Raw genomic sequence first — 17,164 nt, 5'->3', positions numbered from 1 at the left:
ATAAAATGCTCTCTACTTTTGTCTTAAAATGAGTCTAAAAATATGTACTAAGAAAATTTAATATTAAATTCCATTAAAATAAACTTTTTTCCCAAACATTTAAGGGGGTCATACATTAATGACATCTCTGCTGAAGGAGGTAGGAGCATCAGTAAATTAATTCAGATAGTAATTATAGGTAAAATTTTGAATCAAGGAAAAGTAATTTTTGATTAAACAACCTAATTATATCATCGGCATCTTTAATTCCTTAAAACTCTTTAACCAATGTTTGATTGACTCAATTTATCATTTTTGTGAGATTAAATCTGATCTGCAGCAGGCTTTGAACTGGTATGGCTAAAAACCATGGAAAAACGTTTAAAATATTTTCGCCTTTCAAATCTCCATTAAACGTATTTCTGACATTAAACAACAATTTTTAATTTTTTAAACAGCGTACTTATGAGTTTTAAATTTTTACAAAAAAAAGAGAAATCACAGAGAGGGTCTTCACTTATCATGTAACAAGGATGACGTGGTCAAAATATTAGGTGTGTTTTAAGGACTTATTTTACAAATTTATATGTTCATCCAAATAAACTTAATTTCTAAACAATTTAAAACATAATTTTGTCATAAAAACTTATTTTTCTCTAAAAAAATGTGGACTTACGCCCTTTCTGAAAAGCCTCTTACACTTTAACCCGTTAATAACGGCGTTATAAGTTTTCTTTAAAAAAAGAAAAAATTTTAACTGTAAAATTATTTTTATGAAAATCACAATAAACTACCGCTAACAAAAGTAAAAATTTATATTTGTTGAAAGTTTAAATAGATAATTATTTTTTTTAGTTTTCTAAAAATATTTAAAATGTGACTTATATCCCTTTTTGAAAAAACGATCTTCAATTGTTAAATGCCTAAACGTGACGTCACGCGCTGAAAGATGTTGGCTTCTTTGTAAAAATTATGGTAAGGCGTATCTATTATTTTATATGGTCAAAGCTTTTTACAGTATTTTAAAAATCGTCCTCAAGATGAGAACTTGCCTCGCGCTTCTTTTCAAGGAAATGCCGTTTCTGCAAGTGAGTTTCGTTGCCAAAAGGTGTGAAACATGGCCGAAAACATCTAATAAACGGAATGTTTACTAGTTTTAGAGACATTTTTTGTACACAAAGGCGGAACCAAATCTTTAAACACACAAAAACATTTTCTGTACAGCGGAATATTGTCGATACCAACCAGCGGAAAATTGTGGGAAATTTTATTGCTTTTTTCTCCGCGTATTTCCTATAAATCTACTTTTTTCTTAACAGAACAGAGTTAAACAAGCAAACACACACACGACGTTTTCACGCACACTAATAGATATTGGATGATGTATTTTGGACTGGATCGAGGTTCTTTTTTTTTCACTGAGCAACAACTTTAACTGCTTATTTTTTACGGCAAAAAAATTTAAATTTTTAAAAAAATCTTTAAAATTCAAGTTGCTTTTTTTTCACTTGTGCTTATATTTTGCAAGAGACTTAACTAGCTTGTATATACTTTAAATACAAAAAAAAAATTCATACAGTGAATAGCGTATTAGTTTTAGAGAGTAGTGCATCAATCTACACGAGTACTCGTTTGGCTCAAAGTATTACTTTGAAAGGAAACTAGTTTTTCAGATCTACTCATTAAAAACCTCTAAATTTTTTAAAATTTTGAGTGTCATTTTTTGAAGCTTAATTTTGATTTCAGGAGACAGCTCGCTGATCATTTTACAAACATTTGTGCGTTTAAATGAAAACCGAAATCAATCATATAAAATAAAATAAACTTTGCACGCAGTATTTACTCGATTTATGAAAACCTCTGATATATTTTCAAACGTGAATACAGATGTCCAAAATACTCGCATGAGTAATGCTAATTCCATAACCAAATGGTAAGATAAATGCTATCTAAATATGCTATCTAGAAATTTTTTTATCGTTCACTTTAAAAATTGTTTTTACTTCGAAATAGTTGTTGTTAAAAATAATGCACACCGTTTAGAGAGTGTTGTTAATGTTTTCTGTTGGAGTTTTGATCATTTTATTTAGAATTCATGTATTTTTCTTTACGTTATTTGTCGTAAAGGACCGTTTTACAAAAGAGAAAATTGCAAACAACCAAACAGACGATCTTGAAAAGTTACGCGTTTTTTGTCAACTAATTCAATCTGCAAACAAAGTAAATGAGGTTTCAGACGGTTTCGGAAAGCTGTTGGCATGGCTGGAAAATGACAACGGAATTAAATCACTTGATGGAGGTCAATTTGTTGAAATCGAAGAAGAAAGAAAAATACTCCTTGTTACGTTGAAGTTAGCGATAGAAAATAACATTAGAAACGGTAAGTTATTTTTTTCAGTTCACTATTTGTAATTGTAATTCAGAAGTTTAGCAGACGAATGTCAACCAAGAATAAATGTTAAATTTATTCTTTACGAACTTAAATATTGACTAAATAATAGATTTTTTTATTCATTTCAAATTTTTACTCATTCAATTAAGTTAATGAAATGATCGTTAATTAAATTATTAAAAATTACTTTTTAACATATTTAAACTAAATCTTTTTAATTATATTACTTAACTAAAAAATAAATTCATAAGCAATAAGATGTCAACTCATTAAAATCTGATCTAACTTATTAAATTTGTTTGTTATGAAATTAAAAAAAACAACTAAATAATAAACTTTTAAAAATCTTATTTAGTTAAATTAATCAAATAATTATTTGTTAATTAAATTATTAATAATTGTTATAAACCTTATTTAATTTTGTTGGTTCTAATTTTGATAATTAACTCTATATATGATATCATAATTATATTTATATATTAATATTTATATATATGACATTGTAATTAAAATTATATATGTAAGTAACTATATGTATGGCATTATAATTATAGTTGTATATATAAATAATTATATATATGATAACTGAAAAGCAAATAGTTAGTTAGGTATTTGTATTAATCTTTTTAATTACTGCTTTAAATAAAGTTTGTTTGCTTTCGAAAAAATAATTCTCGTTATTTATGATTATTATATTACTGTGTAGTTTTTTCTCCGTTATTTTTTTCGGTCGTACGGCTAATTGACATTTTTCTTGAAGAAATGAGCAACTTGAAAAATTGCCGTCAAAACTGACATTCTTTGGATTGCAGAGGCTTTTTGTTTGTGAATTTTTTGTTCTGTTTGCTTTTGAATAAAAATTTGAAGTTATAAAGAACAGAGTATTTTAGCGCGAATTGGAGAGAAAGCCGGTTGATTTATTACTATTTTTTATTCTTTTAACATTTGATATTTTGTAAGAGTTTCCTTACACTATTAATCACTAATTTTTTTAACTATTTTAATTGATTTAATTATTCTTCTATTGATATTGTTGTTTTAACTTATCGTCTTTATTGGCTTTAAAGAATTTACCAATGGTTGCTCTACATTTTTTTAATATAGAGACAACCATGAAAGAAAGTAGAGTTGCTGGTAATTCATTTATTAGTATGCTATCAATTGGATTTGCCATTTCAACGTTCGCCGAGAATTTAGTTAAAAATTCTGAACATGTCAAAAAATCGCTGATTCACTTGAAAAAGTTACTAAAAGGGAAATTGATAAGAAAAGAAAATCAGGAAGAAGCTGTTCTTACGATACAAGAAATTATCGATAATAATCCAACAACAAGTCAAATTGCCTACGATTTGAATGATTATTTGCTGAAAGTCGCAAGTTGCTCGTTGAACGAAGAGGCTCTTTACAAACGTTTAGAACAAGGTTGGGAAAAAAATCAATCGGAGTTAACCAAAAGATATCAAAAAATGTTGATTTTTAATGAAGATTCGTCACTTAAACTTGAAGAAATTGAGAAGCAGATAACGAAGAGCGAAGTTGATAACAAAATGTTTCGCAAAACTATCGATGAAACCTCAGACAGAATTTCTTCTTGTATTCAACAACTAAAGAAAAAATCTTCAGAATCAGATTTTCTTCACACGCAAATGAGCATCGTAGATAGTACGGCAGCCGAAATGTTGAAATGTAAAAACTACACGGATTCCTATTTACGCGATCAAGAACACGCTCTGCAACAGAAACAAAAAAATTTCATTGATCTGTTAAAAACTATAGATGATAAACTTGAAAGTAATTTTAATCATCAACAAAATCTTTTGAGCAAAAACCAAAACTTCCATAAAGCAATTGAAGAGCTGAACTGCTGTTATTCCGAGTTTAAAGATAATGAAAAGCAGATTCTTAAGACATATAACATCACAGGCAGTTTAGATTTGGAAATCATATCTGAACATTTTGATTCTCCTTATAATCCGAAAAGCGAAGGAAGCAGAGAGGATAGCAAAGAATTTCTAGAGGATAAAAATGAATCTCTGACTATCGAAAATGAAGATTTAAAAGAACAGAATGCGAAGCTAAAAAAAGAAACGGAGGCGTTACGAAAAAAATTAAAAGATAGCAATACCCTTGAATCAAGCACTGAATCTAAAAAAAAAGAAGGTGCCAGATATGAAGAAGATATAAGGATTTTGTCAGAAGAGATAAACGAATTGAAAAAAGAAATTCAAAATCTGCAAAGCCGCAATGAACATTTAAAAGAAAAAAACAAGAACCTATCAACTCTAAATAAAAAAGTTAAAACTATTTATAATGAAAACAGAGAACTTCTCGTTGAAAACGACGCCCTACAAAATGAAGTTGACAGTTTAAACGAAAAATTAAACCAAATGGATAAAAATATAGTTAGTTGTGAAGAATTGAAAAAGTTGCAACATAAAAACGAAGAGTTACACGAAAAAATAAAAATAGCGAACGATAAATACTTAGAACTGAAATTATCCAAGTCACCTAGAGTAATTCACATCGACTGCTCAACATCGAGCGTCTTAAAAACATCCTCTAACGAAAAGAAAGAAGAAGACTCGTTCAAAGAAGAGGACTCGCTTAAAAAAGAACTTTTAAAATCGGTGCAAAACGAAAAAGAAAGGAATGATATATTACAAAAATCTTTAAAACGATCACAAGATACATTCAAAAAGATAGCCGATATTTATTCAAAACTCAGTTTAAGTAAATTAACTCCGAACGAAAGCTACACCTTAAACATTCATCATGACGATGATAACATGTCTTTTTCAATCAAAAACATTTCGTTTTCCTTCCCGGAAATCAGTCTACTTAAACATAGAGAAAACAGCTCAACCGACGCGTCAAACGAGGAAGAAAACGTGATCGAAGATCTTTCATCGATGCTTTTTCAAAGTTATAAAAAGATAGACTATTTTAAAATGAAGTTTAAAGCAATCAAAAGAAAACATGAAGAGGAGACTGCAAAATACACCGAGATGCACACTAGTTATGTTGTTTTAGCAGATTGTCTGAAAGAACTGCATTTGCAAAGATGCGATGAAAACGAATCATACGTGTTAAAATTAAAAAAAGGTTTAAAAAAAAAAGTTTTTTTTATTAGGCGTAGTTTTCTATCACTTAAGAGTATTGTATGAAGTAACTCGTTTGAAACTCATTAAATTAAGTTTTGCTTTTCGTAACCAGATCTCTAAAAGCTGTACTTAAGAGTTATTTGGTTAAAGTGAGCAAAAATTGATTGTATAGTTCACAATATTTTTTGTAATCAATTTGGTTTCTTGTTTCTAGGTAAAGATTTTTCATCAATAGTTCCTAATGGGACAAGACTGATGATTCTCAAAAAAATTTTCAATTCAATAGATAACTCAGTTGCAGTTAAGAAATCGCTAGAAGAAAATTGTCCAGAGGCGTCGGACGACGAACTTATAAAAAGTGTTCTTAACAAAAAGAATGAACAAGAAGCCGCTGACCAACCACAAGACGTACAGCAGTTGCTTCGAGTTTTACAACGGGAAAATCAAGACCTCGTTAACTCGATAAAAATATTAAAGAAAGAATGTTTACACTTCAAAAAAAAGAAGTTAGAATTTGAAAAAGAGCAAAACAACAGTGAGCTGACTAAAAATAATCCTTTGTTTCATTACGAAGAAGAAGATTGCAATGAAGTGGTCAGCTTAAAAGAAGCGTTTAATCTATCTGAAGCCAATTGCATTTTTCTCGATAAAAAAAATCTAACGCTTGAAAAACAACTACAAGAATTGCAGTCGGTCTTTGAGCAACTAAGATGCGATCGTTACGATGTGTTGGAGCAAAACGAGTGTTTGGTGAATGAAGTTAGAGAAAAAAACGAGGAGGTGAATAACGAGAAACAAACGAACGCTGATTTAAAACGAGAAATTGAATACTTGGAAAAAGAATTAGAATATTTCAAGTTTCATCAAACCGAAAAAGTTCGGTGTGACCAAGAGGAAAAATCTTATGGTAAAATTCATACGGAAACTGAAAAATTATCCGACAGATACAAACTTGACGTCGAGTTACTCCTAAGAGAAAAGAAAGCGTTGTTACAAGAAATAGACAGTATGAGAGCTTCGTTGCATTATATTCAAATAGAAAAAAGATTTTTGCAGGAGCAAAACCAGGAGTTGAACCAACAAGCTCTCAGAGAGGTTTCTAAAAGTAACGAATGCAAAAAATCCGTTGAAACTCCAATCGAGTCAAATGTATTTTTAGAAGAGCACCATGAAGACATAACTCGAGTTGTAGGTTTAGTTGTGAGATTTAAAAAATTACAAAAATACAGTGAAAAGCTAAAAAATCACCTGACAAAAACTAAAGATGAACTCGCAGAAATTAAAAGTCAGTTTCGTGCGGCACAGGTACAATTAGAAGCTTTAAACACATCAAATGAAGCACTTCAAAAAAAGTATAATGATTTAGAGGATGTTCACAGGCAGTGTAAGCCAGCAATAACACGAAAACAAAGTCTCCATGATATAGAGGAACGAATTCGATGTTTTGAAAGCAAATGTTACGGCAGCGAGATGCTGAAGGACTATGAAGTTATTAAAGAAGAAGTCAACGCGCTGGCTTGCGAAAACGAAGAAATTCGACAATCTTGCAGCGCCTTAATAAAAAGAAATTCATTCTTAAGGAAAGAAAGTTTTGCATCTGAAAATAGAGAAAATCAAATTCAAATTTTAACGCAAAGGTTGAACTCGTTAGAAAACGAAAATACTGTTTTGAAACTCCAAGCATCCAAAACTCATAAAAATGTCAGAAAAATCGCTTTTTCGAGGAAGATCAGTGAACATTTATGTTTACTTGATTTTCAAGACCGATCTTTGAAAGATCAATCTTTGAAAGATCAATCTTTGAAAGATCAATCTTTGAAAGATCAATCTTTGAAAGAGATTCTCGATCCCCATGTATCCGTAAAGTATACGCAAACAGAATCAAACGGCTCTTCGTCTGACTATGGAAGACTTCTAAGCATCCAGTGTGAAGAATTGAAGAATGTTGTGGAAGAACTTACCAAGAGAAATACTGTTATCAGAACAAAATTGTCAAAACAAGAGAAAGAATCGGAAGAACTTAAAGTTCTGAATAACGAGTTACGCGTTAAAATTAACAATTTGGTAAATTCAAAAGTCAAGGAAAACGGAACATGCTCGGACTGCAATCATAACAATTCGTGTAACGGAACTCACCAAAGTTTTTTTTTACGTAAAGAAATTCTGAGCGAATACGAGAAAACAGAGTTGGAAGAAATAAACAAAAATTTCAAATACGAAAACAAAGTTCTAAAAGAAGACTTAGAAAAAGCAGAAAAAATGCAGCGAGAATTGAAAAAAGAAATACAAGTACTCATCGGAAAGAAAGACGAGCAAGAAAGAGCAAACAATGAGCTGCTTTTAACTTTGGAAGAAATTAAGGGAGTAGAGTTCGTGGACTCACTTTCTAGAAAGTTGAATATTAAAGCCGCTAATAGAAATACTAAAAATAACAAAAATGCTGATGAACTAACAATAAAAAATCATGACGCTTTAGTTTCCAGACCGCAAAACAAAGATTCGTCTGAACTTGAATCTAAATACTTTGAAGCTACTAAAAAGAACAAAGAATACGAGTGCACTATTGAAATTCTCGAACGTCAAGTTCTGCAGCTGAGCCGATCAATTTTATCTGAAGGATCATCGGAGAAGCAAGATACTTTGAAGGATTTAAAAAAACTTACAGATCTTCAATCGAATAGCGGCGAAAATATTGAAAAATCAAATGAGGGGGATAGTAGTTGTGTTAATAATGACAAAACCTGGTCTGCCGGAGATGTTTTCGATCTTCCTGATGATAAGTTAATTGAATTTGAGGAGGGTTATGACAATTATCAAAGCTGCATCAAAGACGGAGAACTGGTTTCAGTGGTAGAAGATTTATTTAAAAAGTATGCTCAAGATAATTCTGCATTCAACAGTTCACTTCTCCTCAGTGAAAATAAAGATGACATGAACTATGAGGACAATGATGAAGCAACAACGAGTCTTGTTGTTAAAAAATCAGAAGTAGAAACTGCTGTTAAAGTTGGCAAAACACAAACTTTTCGAGCTAAAGAGTACTTAGAGAAAACATTAGATTTAAGAGAGGAGCAATTAGAAAAATGCAGAATAACTATTGAAGCGCTAAATGATCGCATAAGAGAAAATATCAACGAGATCGATCATCTAAAACAGGACAACGAAAAAATGTGTGCGATGTTTTGTCATGCTCAAGACTCCATTTCTTTACTGAACAAAAAAATTGCTGACTCTGAAGTGATAAAAACTTCAACCGAAAAGGCGACGAATACGACAGAAAAAAAAATGCCCGAAAGTCATAAAACTCTTTTGCTTAACAACCAAAATTTGGAGAAAAAATTGGACTTTGCTCTGCAAAAAGAAACAACATTATTGTTAAAAGTTGATGAGCTTCAAAAGGAATTGGGAATACAGAAAAATCTGACTTTCGAACTGAAGAGGAAGTTAAGAGAAGCCTACAACCATCATCAGAAGGATTTAAGATTTGGTTTGAAACCTGTAAAAGTGGCCACTTGTGCAAGCAATCAAATTGAGAGTCATCTCGATGGTAAACTTAAAACTGGAAAAACTGGAAAAACTGGAAAAACTGGAAAAACTGAAGCAGATAAAACGCGCAATAAACTGGACATATCAAGCGATAGTGCGCAAGGTATTTTAGCTATTATCATTTATTCTCAAAATAATTATAAGTTTAATTAATTTTTTAAAATACTTAAGATAACTTTAAGATTAAGCAAAAAAAGCCATTGTTAAAAGCTAAAAATTATTTTAACTAATAAAATCTCCTTTTGAGAATTCCTGATAAAAAAAAACGTCTCAAATTCATCTGATGGCGCCTTAAATAAATTAGTTTTTAATACCAAAAAAAACCATTCGGTAAACTCAGGCGAAACCGATGTGTTTGGGGTTTTCTCATTCTTCATTTGTCTTCCAAATAAATCGGCTTTGCACCGTTTTATCTATTGCGAAATTGCGATCTTGATATTTAGCAGCATATAACTATTGTTGGCGTTCTTTTTAAGATACCGATAACAAATCGATGGAAAAATTCTAATACGGTTTTATCGTTGAAATGATTTTAAGTGACTGCATTCGCTTTCAATCGATTTCCAATCTCGATCCGAATACTACTTGCCTGCATATACATTCCACAACGTTTAGTTTTTTTTTTTTTTTTTTTTTTTAAGATAAGATTTTATCTTCTTTAGAAAAAACCTAATTCCAATAAATAACTGCAATATTGATTCTATGCAGTCACAGAAAACCAATTCAGAATATTAACGCATTTATGTTTATCTCCAGACATAAGTACATCGTTGGTAGTTTTTTTTTTTTTTTTTTTTTTACATTTCTTAAAGAGTTCTTCTCGACAAAGATTGTTAGCAGAGCAAATAAGTAAACAGCTTTATTCGAAATTTTAAGTTACAAACAAAAAAAACACTGGCATGAGGTCACTTAACTTCGGCAAACAACGCGTTCACAGAAAATTATAAAGAAAGCAATTAGAACATTTATTACAAAACGTTTGGTGTTTATGGAGTCGCGAAGCAAGAAAATAATATCGAATGCAGCTTTTATAAGATGCGGAAAAACTTTATGTAAATCGGCACCGCTTTAGGAAAAAAAAAAAAACTTTGGTAAAATGATGCAGAGTTTCACGGTACCAAAAGTTGTTATCAACAATCAAGAGTTTGAAAATGATGTCTACGAAAAAAACCGAGCGAAAGTTCGAAATAGCAAGTCCAATTTGCTTTTAATTGATAATGGTTAGCCTTTCTTATAAAAAATTCAAATATTTAATTAAAATATCAAAAGTTACGAAAACAAAAATAAGGATTTAAATTGAAAAATAAAAAAAAAAAAAAGTAATTGAAAGTAAATAAAACAATGAACATAAACAACATTTTTAAAGTAAAAACTTTTTTTCTCATCTTAAAACAAGATTTAAGCAACAAATTATTTTTTTTATCATTCAGCTTTAAGCGAAGTATCTGATGTTGAAAGCAACAGCGAAGAGGTATCCTCCCCTGATTACGTTTCCAAACTTAAAACTAAACTAAAGTTGGCCCGCGAGAAGATCCGTGAAAAAAATAAACTTATACGAAGCCAAAACAATGAAATCGATCTTTTGTTAGATGACTTAGCAATCAAAAATGAACTTATTGAACAGTTGAGAAAAGAGCTTGCAAGTGCTGAGTCAGCATATTTTTTTAAAGGTTAAAATTGTTTTTTCTTAAATTAACAAAATTTGCTGTAAATAAAGTTATATTATACATACATACATACATACATACATACATACATACATACATACATACATACATACATACATACATACATACATACATACATACATACATACATACATACATACATACATACATACATACATACATACATACATACATACATACATACATACATACATACATACATACATACATACATACATACATATATTTATACTCTATTCTGTTGTTGTATTGTTTTTGATCTATTGTTGTTCTGCTGGTCTTATTTTAATTTTTAACTTTTAAAAGGAATATTAGAGATAGAAACACCCAGCTTCCAAACTGAAACTTCCACTCTAATGGCAGTAAAAAGGGATGACGACAATTGCAGCATAGTTGCTGAGCAACTTGTAAATTCAAAGTTTGAAGAAAATGAGAGTAAAGATTTTTTTTTTGAAGAGGATAAAAAATTCACAACCTTAACTAAAGCAGTTGAGAAGAAAATTGATCTTTTAAACAGAGTGATTGAATCCCACGATAATGTGCCCCCCAAATCTGCTTTAACAAACGTCAGTATGAACGACGAGCACATCACAAGTTCATATTCAGCCACTAGAAAAGTTGAGCATAAGGATATAGACTATCTGAGAAGATACTCTTTGGCTATGAAGCAGAGTTTCTTTGAAGGTACAAACGTCAACGATGATGGTTGTTACGAAGTTTGTAAATCGGAAACTTGTCTTTTTGAAAGAATGCTACTTCAGAAAGAAATTGACAGGCTAGAAAATAAAGTCATTAACTTTGAACGAAAGATTGACAATGGAATGCGCAATGACAACTTAAACCAGAAAGGTGATTATTTTTACATTTTTGTTTACACCAGCGTAAATCATAGGAGATGAAGAGGAAGTAGGGGGTGGAGCTTAAGAGTTCTAGATCTTTACTCATAGTCTTTGCTATTTTAACTTAATATAATAATAAAAATAAATGTAAGTTATTCACATTTATTAAAGAAAAAAAATTAATTTTATGGAGAATACTCGTGAAACAATTAACAAAATGGAGGTAAGTACCATAATCCTTACCAACTTCCTCAGTGGATTCCCCACTTTTTATTTTTAGATTAAGGCACATGTTTATTTCATTATTTATTACTAAGATTGATTATTTAAATGAGCGATAATTTCTAGAAACCGATATAAGTGTTGATGAAATTCAAAATAAAATGAAAGGAGCAGAATTTCAAATAGAAAAAGACTGGGAAATAATTGAACAACAATCACTTCAGCTTGATAATCTTCACCAACAGTTTATAGAACAGCGCAATTTAAATTTATCTAGTCAAATTAACCTTCAGAGCGCTGAAACAACTATCAAACACCAAAGAGAGGAAATAAAAAAGTTTGAACTTCTTTCTGAAAACCAAAAAGAAATATTTCGCGTAAAAGAGAGAAGTTTAGAAGTTCTATTGAACGAAAAGGAAAAAGCCATTGAAAATTTGCAATCAACAATCGCCACGTTAGAGGAAAACCTCGCGTGTTCGCAAACGCAGATTGAACACATTTTGAAAGAGTCGACGGAGCATAAACAAATTGAAAAAGAACCTGAAGTTATTTTGAAAAATAAAAACGATTGTGTTGAGAACTTGACGTTAGAAATTAAGGTGTTGAAAAATAAATTGGATGAAAAAGAGAGCGCGATAGGTTTTCAAGAAACAAGTTACGAAGGTAACAAAAGTAGCTTAACCTACGGTTCATTGATGGAATTAAGTAAGTCTTGCGATCTTCAAGTAATACGAAAACATTTGGATTGTCTTGCGGGTGATCATAAACTTTTAAAAGACGAATTCTTACTATCTCAAGAAATGCTGAAACACGGTTTTGATGTTCTGAAAGATACGTTGAAACTCGTACTTAATCATTTGCCAAATGACGATCTTGACAGTGAAACTTTTAACATGCTAGTTTTCGAATTGACATTGATTCTTAAGAATTGCCCAGTTCTTTCCAAGGATAAAAATCTGTTTTCTCTGCAAGCTACAACCAACAACTACGAAAACAAGAAGTCCTTTCGACAAATACGCCGCGAAAATACTAACTTACTGAAAACAAATAAAGAGCTGATAAAGAAACTAGAAACAATTGAGCAAAAACTTCAAACGCAAGAAGAGGTTCATCGTTTGCAAGTTGATACAATTATTGACAGCCTTGCAAAGCGATGCAATGTAACTCATCCTTTGATTAAAAAACCCATAGCGCCTAGTATACACTTAACAACTGTTGCTGAGAAACAAAATTCTCAGCATTTTTTGCAATGTTGTTTAAGCGAAATTGAAAAGGAGCATGTATTATAGCCAATAATTTTGCTGACCATCTTTCACTAGATGTTTTCTTAGTTACCATTTTAAACTAAATGCATCGATTTGTGAAAAAAGCCCCAACATAAGTTGAATCAGCGCATTATAAAGACTTTAGATATTCGCCAGCATTATTAACAACTTACATTATAGTTTATAGAACATAAAAGCACGCCTGAGAATTAAAAATAAACAATCGTGTGGTTATCAAAAAATCAGCGGATTCTCAAAAATCGTACACAAAGTGTTTATTTTACCTCACTGGAAACAAAATGCATCAGCAGAATCTTGAAAAGTTTATTATTTCTAAAATTCAGTTTTTAAAACAAAACGTTTTAATATAATATGCAGAAAATTTTTTTCTCCTACCGCCATTTTCATAGAAGAAACGTCAAAAGTGTTCAATTCGTTTACTTTTTTTTAAAAAAAGATTTTACCAAATAAAAAAAAGGAAGAATGAAGACTAATTTTCTTCTTTATTGCTTTGAAGTTATTTTGAGAGATCAAAGATTGTCCTTAACATCCAATTTCTAGCACAAAACCTTGATAACAAAAATTTCGATGAAGGCAAAAATATTAAATTTTTTTTCTGCAAAATAATAAATTTCACAAGGCATTTATAACAAAAATTTGCAATATAAAAAACCCTCTAAAAAAATACATATATAGGATGATTGGTATAACGATGGCTGCTTAACTATGATCTGCTTTTTTTTTTATGGACTATTAAATTTTGCTCTTATAATCTTATATAAGTTTCTGTAAGTTTTAAGAAAAAAAAAATTCCCCAAACTAAAAGTTCAACACAAAAAAAAAAAAAAAAAAGAAAAAAACACAGCAGACGAATGGATGAGTTGCAAAACAACATTCTTCGATTTGTAACTAATAGTCGCTTAGTATCGATTTACAAAACGCTTGGCATATTTTTACTTCTTCTCTACACTTTTCCAAAAGACGTTCAGCTGAAATACTTTCCAAAGTATTAACGATGCATGTTTTCAGCACGTCCAAATTACATTTATTTTGGCAAGCGTCATATTTTTCTGTAGCGATTTGTAAAGCCCAACTCATCATTTCTCTGTGGAACAAGATTAATAGCAAAAGACCAAAATGATTCATTTTTAATGTTAATGTCTAATTCAATAAAGCGAGGTGCTTTCTGTATGAAAAATTTCTCACCCTTACAATTTTTTTTAACAACATCGCTATATATAGTAATATTTGAAGGCCCATTGTGCTTTTGTGATTAGAAATTGTAAACGACAATATGCCCTTTTTTTTTCTCTGAGTTTAGTAGACTATTATACTATAGCTTTTGCTTTCTGCGAAGGGAGGGATCACTGATAAAGTAATGATCTATTTTTGAAACGCAGGATTATTTTTATAGAAATCACTTCTGTTGACTCTAAAAATAAAATGTCGGCTAAAAGATAATCTGCAGCTTCATTCCTCATAGAGAATGATTCTTGCAAATCAAGCTAAAGAGCTAGACATTTCTGGCATTACTGACTCCGTTGATAGTTACAAAAGAATGTAATTACGTCAAATCTTATTACTGCAGTTTTTTTTTCGATTGCGTGTTTTTGAATTAAATATTTAAACCTGTTACCATCTTGCTTTGTGATATAAAGTATTACGCTCGAGGGTCCATTCATTTGTGACGTCCGCACTTAGGGGGTTATTAAAAATGTTACTATTCCTTTTCACTATTTTTAACTAAAATGTTAGGAATCAGAAATCAAGGTTGGGGGTGGGGAGGAGCCTATGCTCTATAGGTGAGTGTGTAGGCAGTTTAATTTTTACTAGTTTAATCCGGGCATTTAAATTGTATGATTCCTTAATTGCCAACTTCTCATAACACTTTTCCTAAAACTCACCTGCAAAAGTAATCTCTGTGGTATCATAATACATATAGCGTATCAACTAACTCTGTCAAACAAATCAGTCACTTTTTACAAAAAAAGACGATATAAAAGAGAAGTACGTTAATAGTTATGAAGATAACTAATCTTAATCGGAGAATTTGCGAGGCTGAGGTTATGTGTAAGGAAGAAACTCAAGTGCGAGGCTACTCTACGTCGATGGATGAAGAGAGGTTGATTTCTAGAACAAAGGTTCCCAACATGAAGAAGTGAGGTAAGGAAAAATGCGAAAGGATGGACTAAGATGAATGCTTAAGAGGAGGCTTGAAATGTAGATCGTAAAAATGTTTAATCTATTAAAACGGAATTGAACTCTGTCCAATATCCATTTTGGTCGATCTTCACCGAATATCAATACTTAAAAAAGCTCAGGCGCGTTCAAAGAAGGCTCATGCAGAGAAGGGCTTTAACAAATGGTCGTTATACTTTGTCATGCATTTTTTGTTAACGAAAGATTAAATCATTACAAATATAAAATATCTTACCACGCAAATAGGCAACAGTAGCAAAAGACAAAGGAAATTTAAATCGTATATTTAAAGAATACCTAACTTATTGAAATGCAAGCAATAAAATTGGCATAATTATGACATAGCAATTGCATAACTATGACATAGTAATGACATAATATAAACTAAAAAGACGCATATTTACAAAATGATAAATTACTAAAATTTTAGAACTCCTAAGAAGTTTTTTTTAACCTCGTAAAAATAAGTCACTCGTATGTGATAAACGAACATAACGGGCAATCAATTTTTTCTCTTCCTTTCAAACTTAGGAGTTCAACAAGAACAAGACAAGCCAAAACATTACCGCCTGCTTTACGAACTAATGCGCATGACGAAGCCATCGTGCCTAAAAGTAAATTGATTTCAGTTTGTAAAACACTTTTAAAATGCTCTTAAATCTTTTTAAAATAACAACCTCAGTTAAAAATTGAACGTAAATATAAGTATATTTATAAGCATTACTAATTATTAATAATTATTAAATTGATTATTAGATCAAATATTCTAATTGATTCACGAGATTACATTTTGTTTATCAAGGATAAAATCCCACCATCAACAGCTAATCAGTTTGTTCCCTCAGTCAACAATAAAAACAAACCTCCTGTTGCTAAAAGATCATCAACAATGACAACCTTAAGGCCGTCGCTTATTCCAGAGCATTGTATTTCTAAGACATCCTAAAACGTCAAATCGCTTAGTTAAAAGTAAACAAAACTTTTAATCGGACAGTTGAGATGTTGAACTTAAATTAGAAAATTCAGATTCAGATCACCGTGAACACTTATAAATTTAAAGTTCTTTACTTGTCCGTATTCTTTTGTAGACTCCATAGAAATGCATTTCCCAGGTAGTTTGCCTTTCTTTCGGATCGGTAAAAAAGGCTTTTCTAAATTTAGCGCAATCATTGGACCAAAGAGGAAACCACGAGCATCCAAACCTGTATGTAAAAAAAAAAAAAAAAAATCGTGTTAATTATTCGAGAGATCAACTCAATTCCATCTGATTATGCTGAACAAAGAAACTATTCTTACCGATAATGGCATCTACGTCGGCGTAATGCTCTTCAATATAGGCAGCAATCATATCGATCATTGAGGAAACAGCAAACGGTACACGAAAAATTGACATAATATCTCTAGATTGGGAAAATTATTAAATAAGTAAAACTGATTATAGTTTTGAAGCGAGCCATATTCTGCTAAATAAAAACAGCTTTCTAGTTTAAAAAGAAGACCTGAATAAGATGCCTTTTATTGGAAAATCCTCCACCGCCTCGATCAAAGATTTTAAACCAGCTATTGTTTTTTCTGGACTATCCCAATCATCTTTTTCCCATGTGAGACACTCATTCTTGTTGACAGACATTTTATTACACAAGGCTGAAAAAATAAACTAAAAGTTCATCAAAAATGAAGAGCTTGATTACTTTTGGCTAAACCTTCATTGATTTGACAATTTGATTAAAATCGATTTTTATCGCTACTTAGGCTGTCGTTTCCTAACTTATTGATAATCTTTGTCAGAATTGATTTTAGTTCAAACAAATGGCAGAATTGCTTTTCCCGTTATACCAGCTTTGAACAGCTATCAAACAGCTTTAATCTATTAAACGAATTTATTTTTTCAAAAAAAAAAAAAAAAAAAAAAAGAAAAGGTTTTTAACATTAA

The 17,164-nt window shown here is 30.7% G+C and overlaps 2 protein-coding genes across 5 annotated transcripts; one reads left to right on the top strand and one right to left on the bottom strand.

Annotated features, from left to right (window-relative positions):
* The first annotated feature begins 993 nt into the window (after positions 1–993).
* Positions 994–13,464, top strand: LOC145193538 (uncharacterized). Of its 4 annotated transcripts, none has more exons than XM_090099499.1 (8): positions 994–1,382; positions 1,726–1,912; positions 2,107–2,359; positions 3,476–5,473; positions 5,687–9,121; positions 10,449–10,688; positions 11,013–11,555; positions 11,894–13,464. In XM_090099499.1, exons 2-8 carry the CDS (start codon positions 1,910–1,912, stop codon positions 13,054–13,056), a joined length of 7,635 nt encoding a protein of 2,544 aa, XP_089955625.1. In that variant the 5' UTR covers positions 994–1,382; positions 1,726–1,909; the 3' UTR covers positions 13,057–13,464. The 4 variants fall into 4 exon arrangements, with proteins under 4 accessions (XP_089955625.1, XP_089955626.1, XP_089955627.1 ...); XM_090099500.1 differs by having other exon boundaries at positions 1,051–1,236; XM_090099501.1 differs by having other exon boundaries at positions 1,066–1,382; positions 2,070–2,359.
* Positions 13,465–15,499: 2,035 nt separating this feature from the next.
* Positions 15,500–16,992, bottom strand: LOC145192897 (adenine phosphoribosyltransferase-like). The gene is made up of 5 exons (XM_080070220.2): positions 16,731–16,992; positions 16,528–16,631; positions 16,300–16,433; positions 16,095–16,173; positions 15,500–15,839 (listed from the first exon to the last, which is right to left on the bottom strand). The coding sequence occupies exons 1-5, from the start codon at positions 16,859–16,861 to the stop codon at positions 15,700–15,702; spliced, it is 588 nt and encodes a 195-aa protein (XP_079926346.2). The 5' UTR covers positions 16,862–16,992; the 3' UTR covers positions 15,500–15,699.
* Positions 16,993–17,164: the final 172 nt, after the last annotated feature.

The sequence above is a fragment of the Hydra viridissima genome, unplaced genomic scaffold (genome assembly GCF_058129835.1).
Source record: "Hydra viridissima isolate aposymbiotic clone 2 unplaced genomic scaffold, HvirCarnegie_v1 scaffold_10, whole genome shotgun sequence".
Taxonomy (NCBI): Eukaryota; Metazoa; Cnidaria; class Hydrozoa; order Anthoathecata; family Hydridae; genus Hydra; species Hydra viridissima.
The sequence above is the reverse complement of the archived record's forward strand: the minus strand, read 5'-3'. Positions and strand labels throughout refer to the sequence as shown.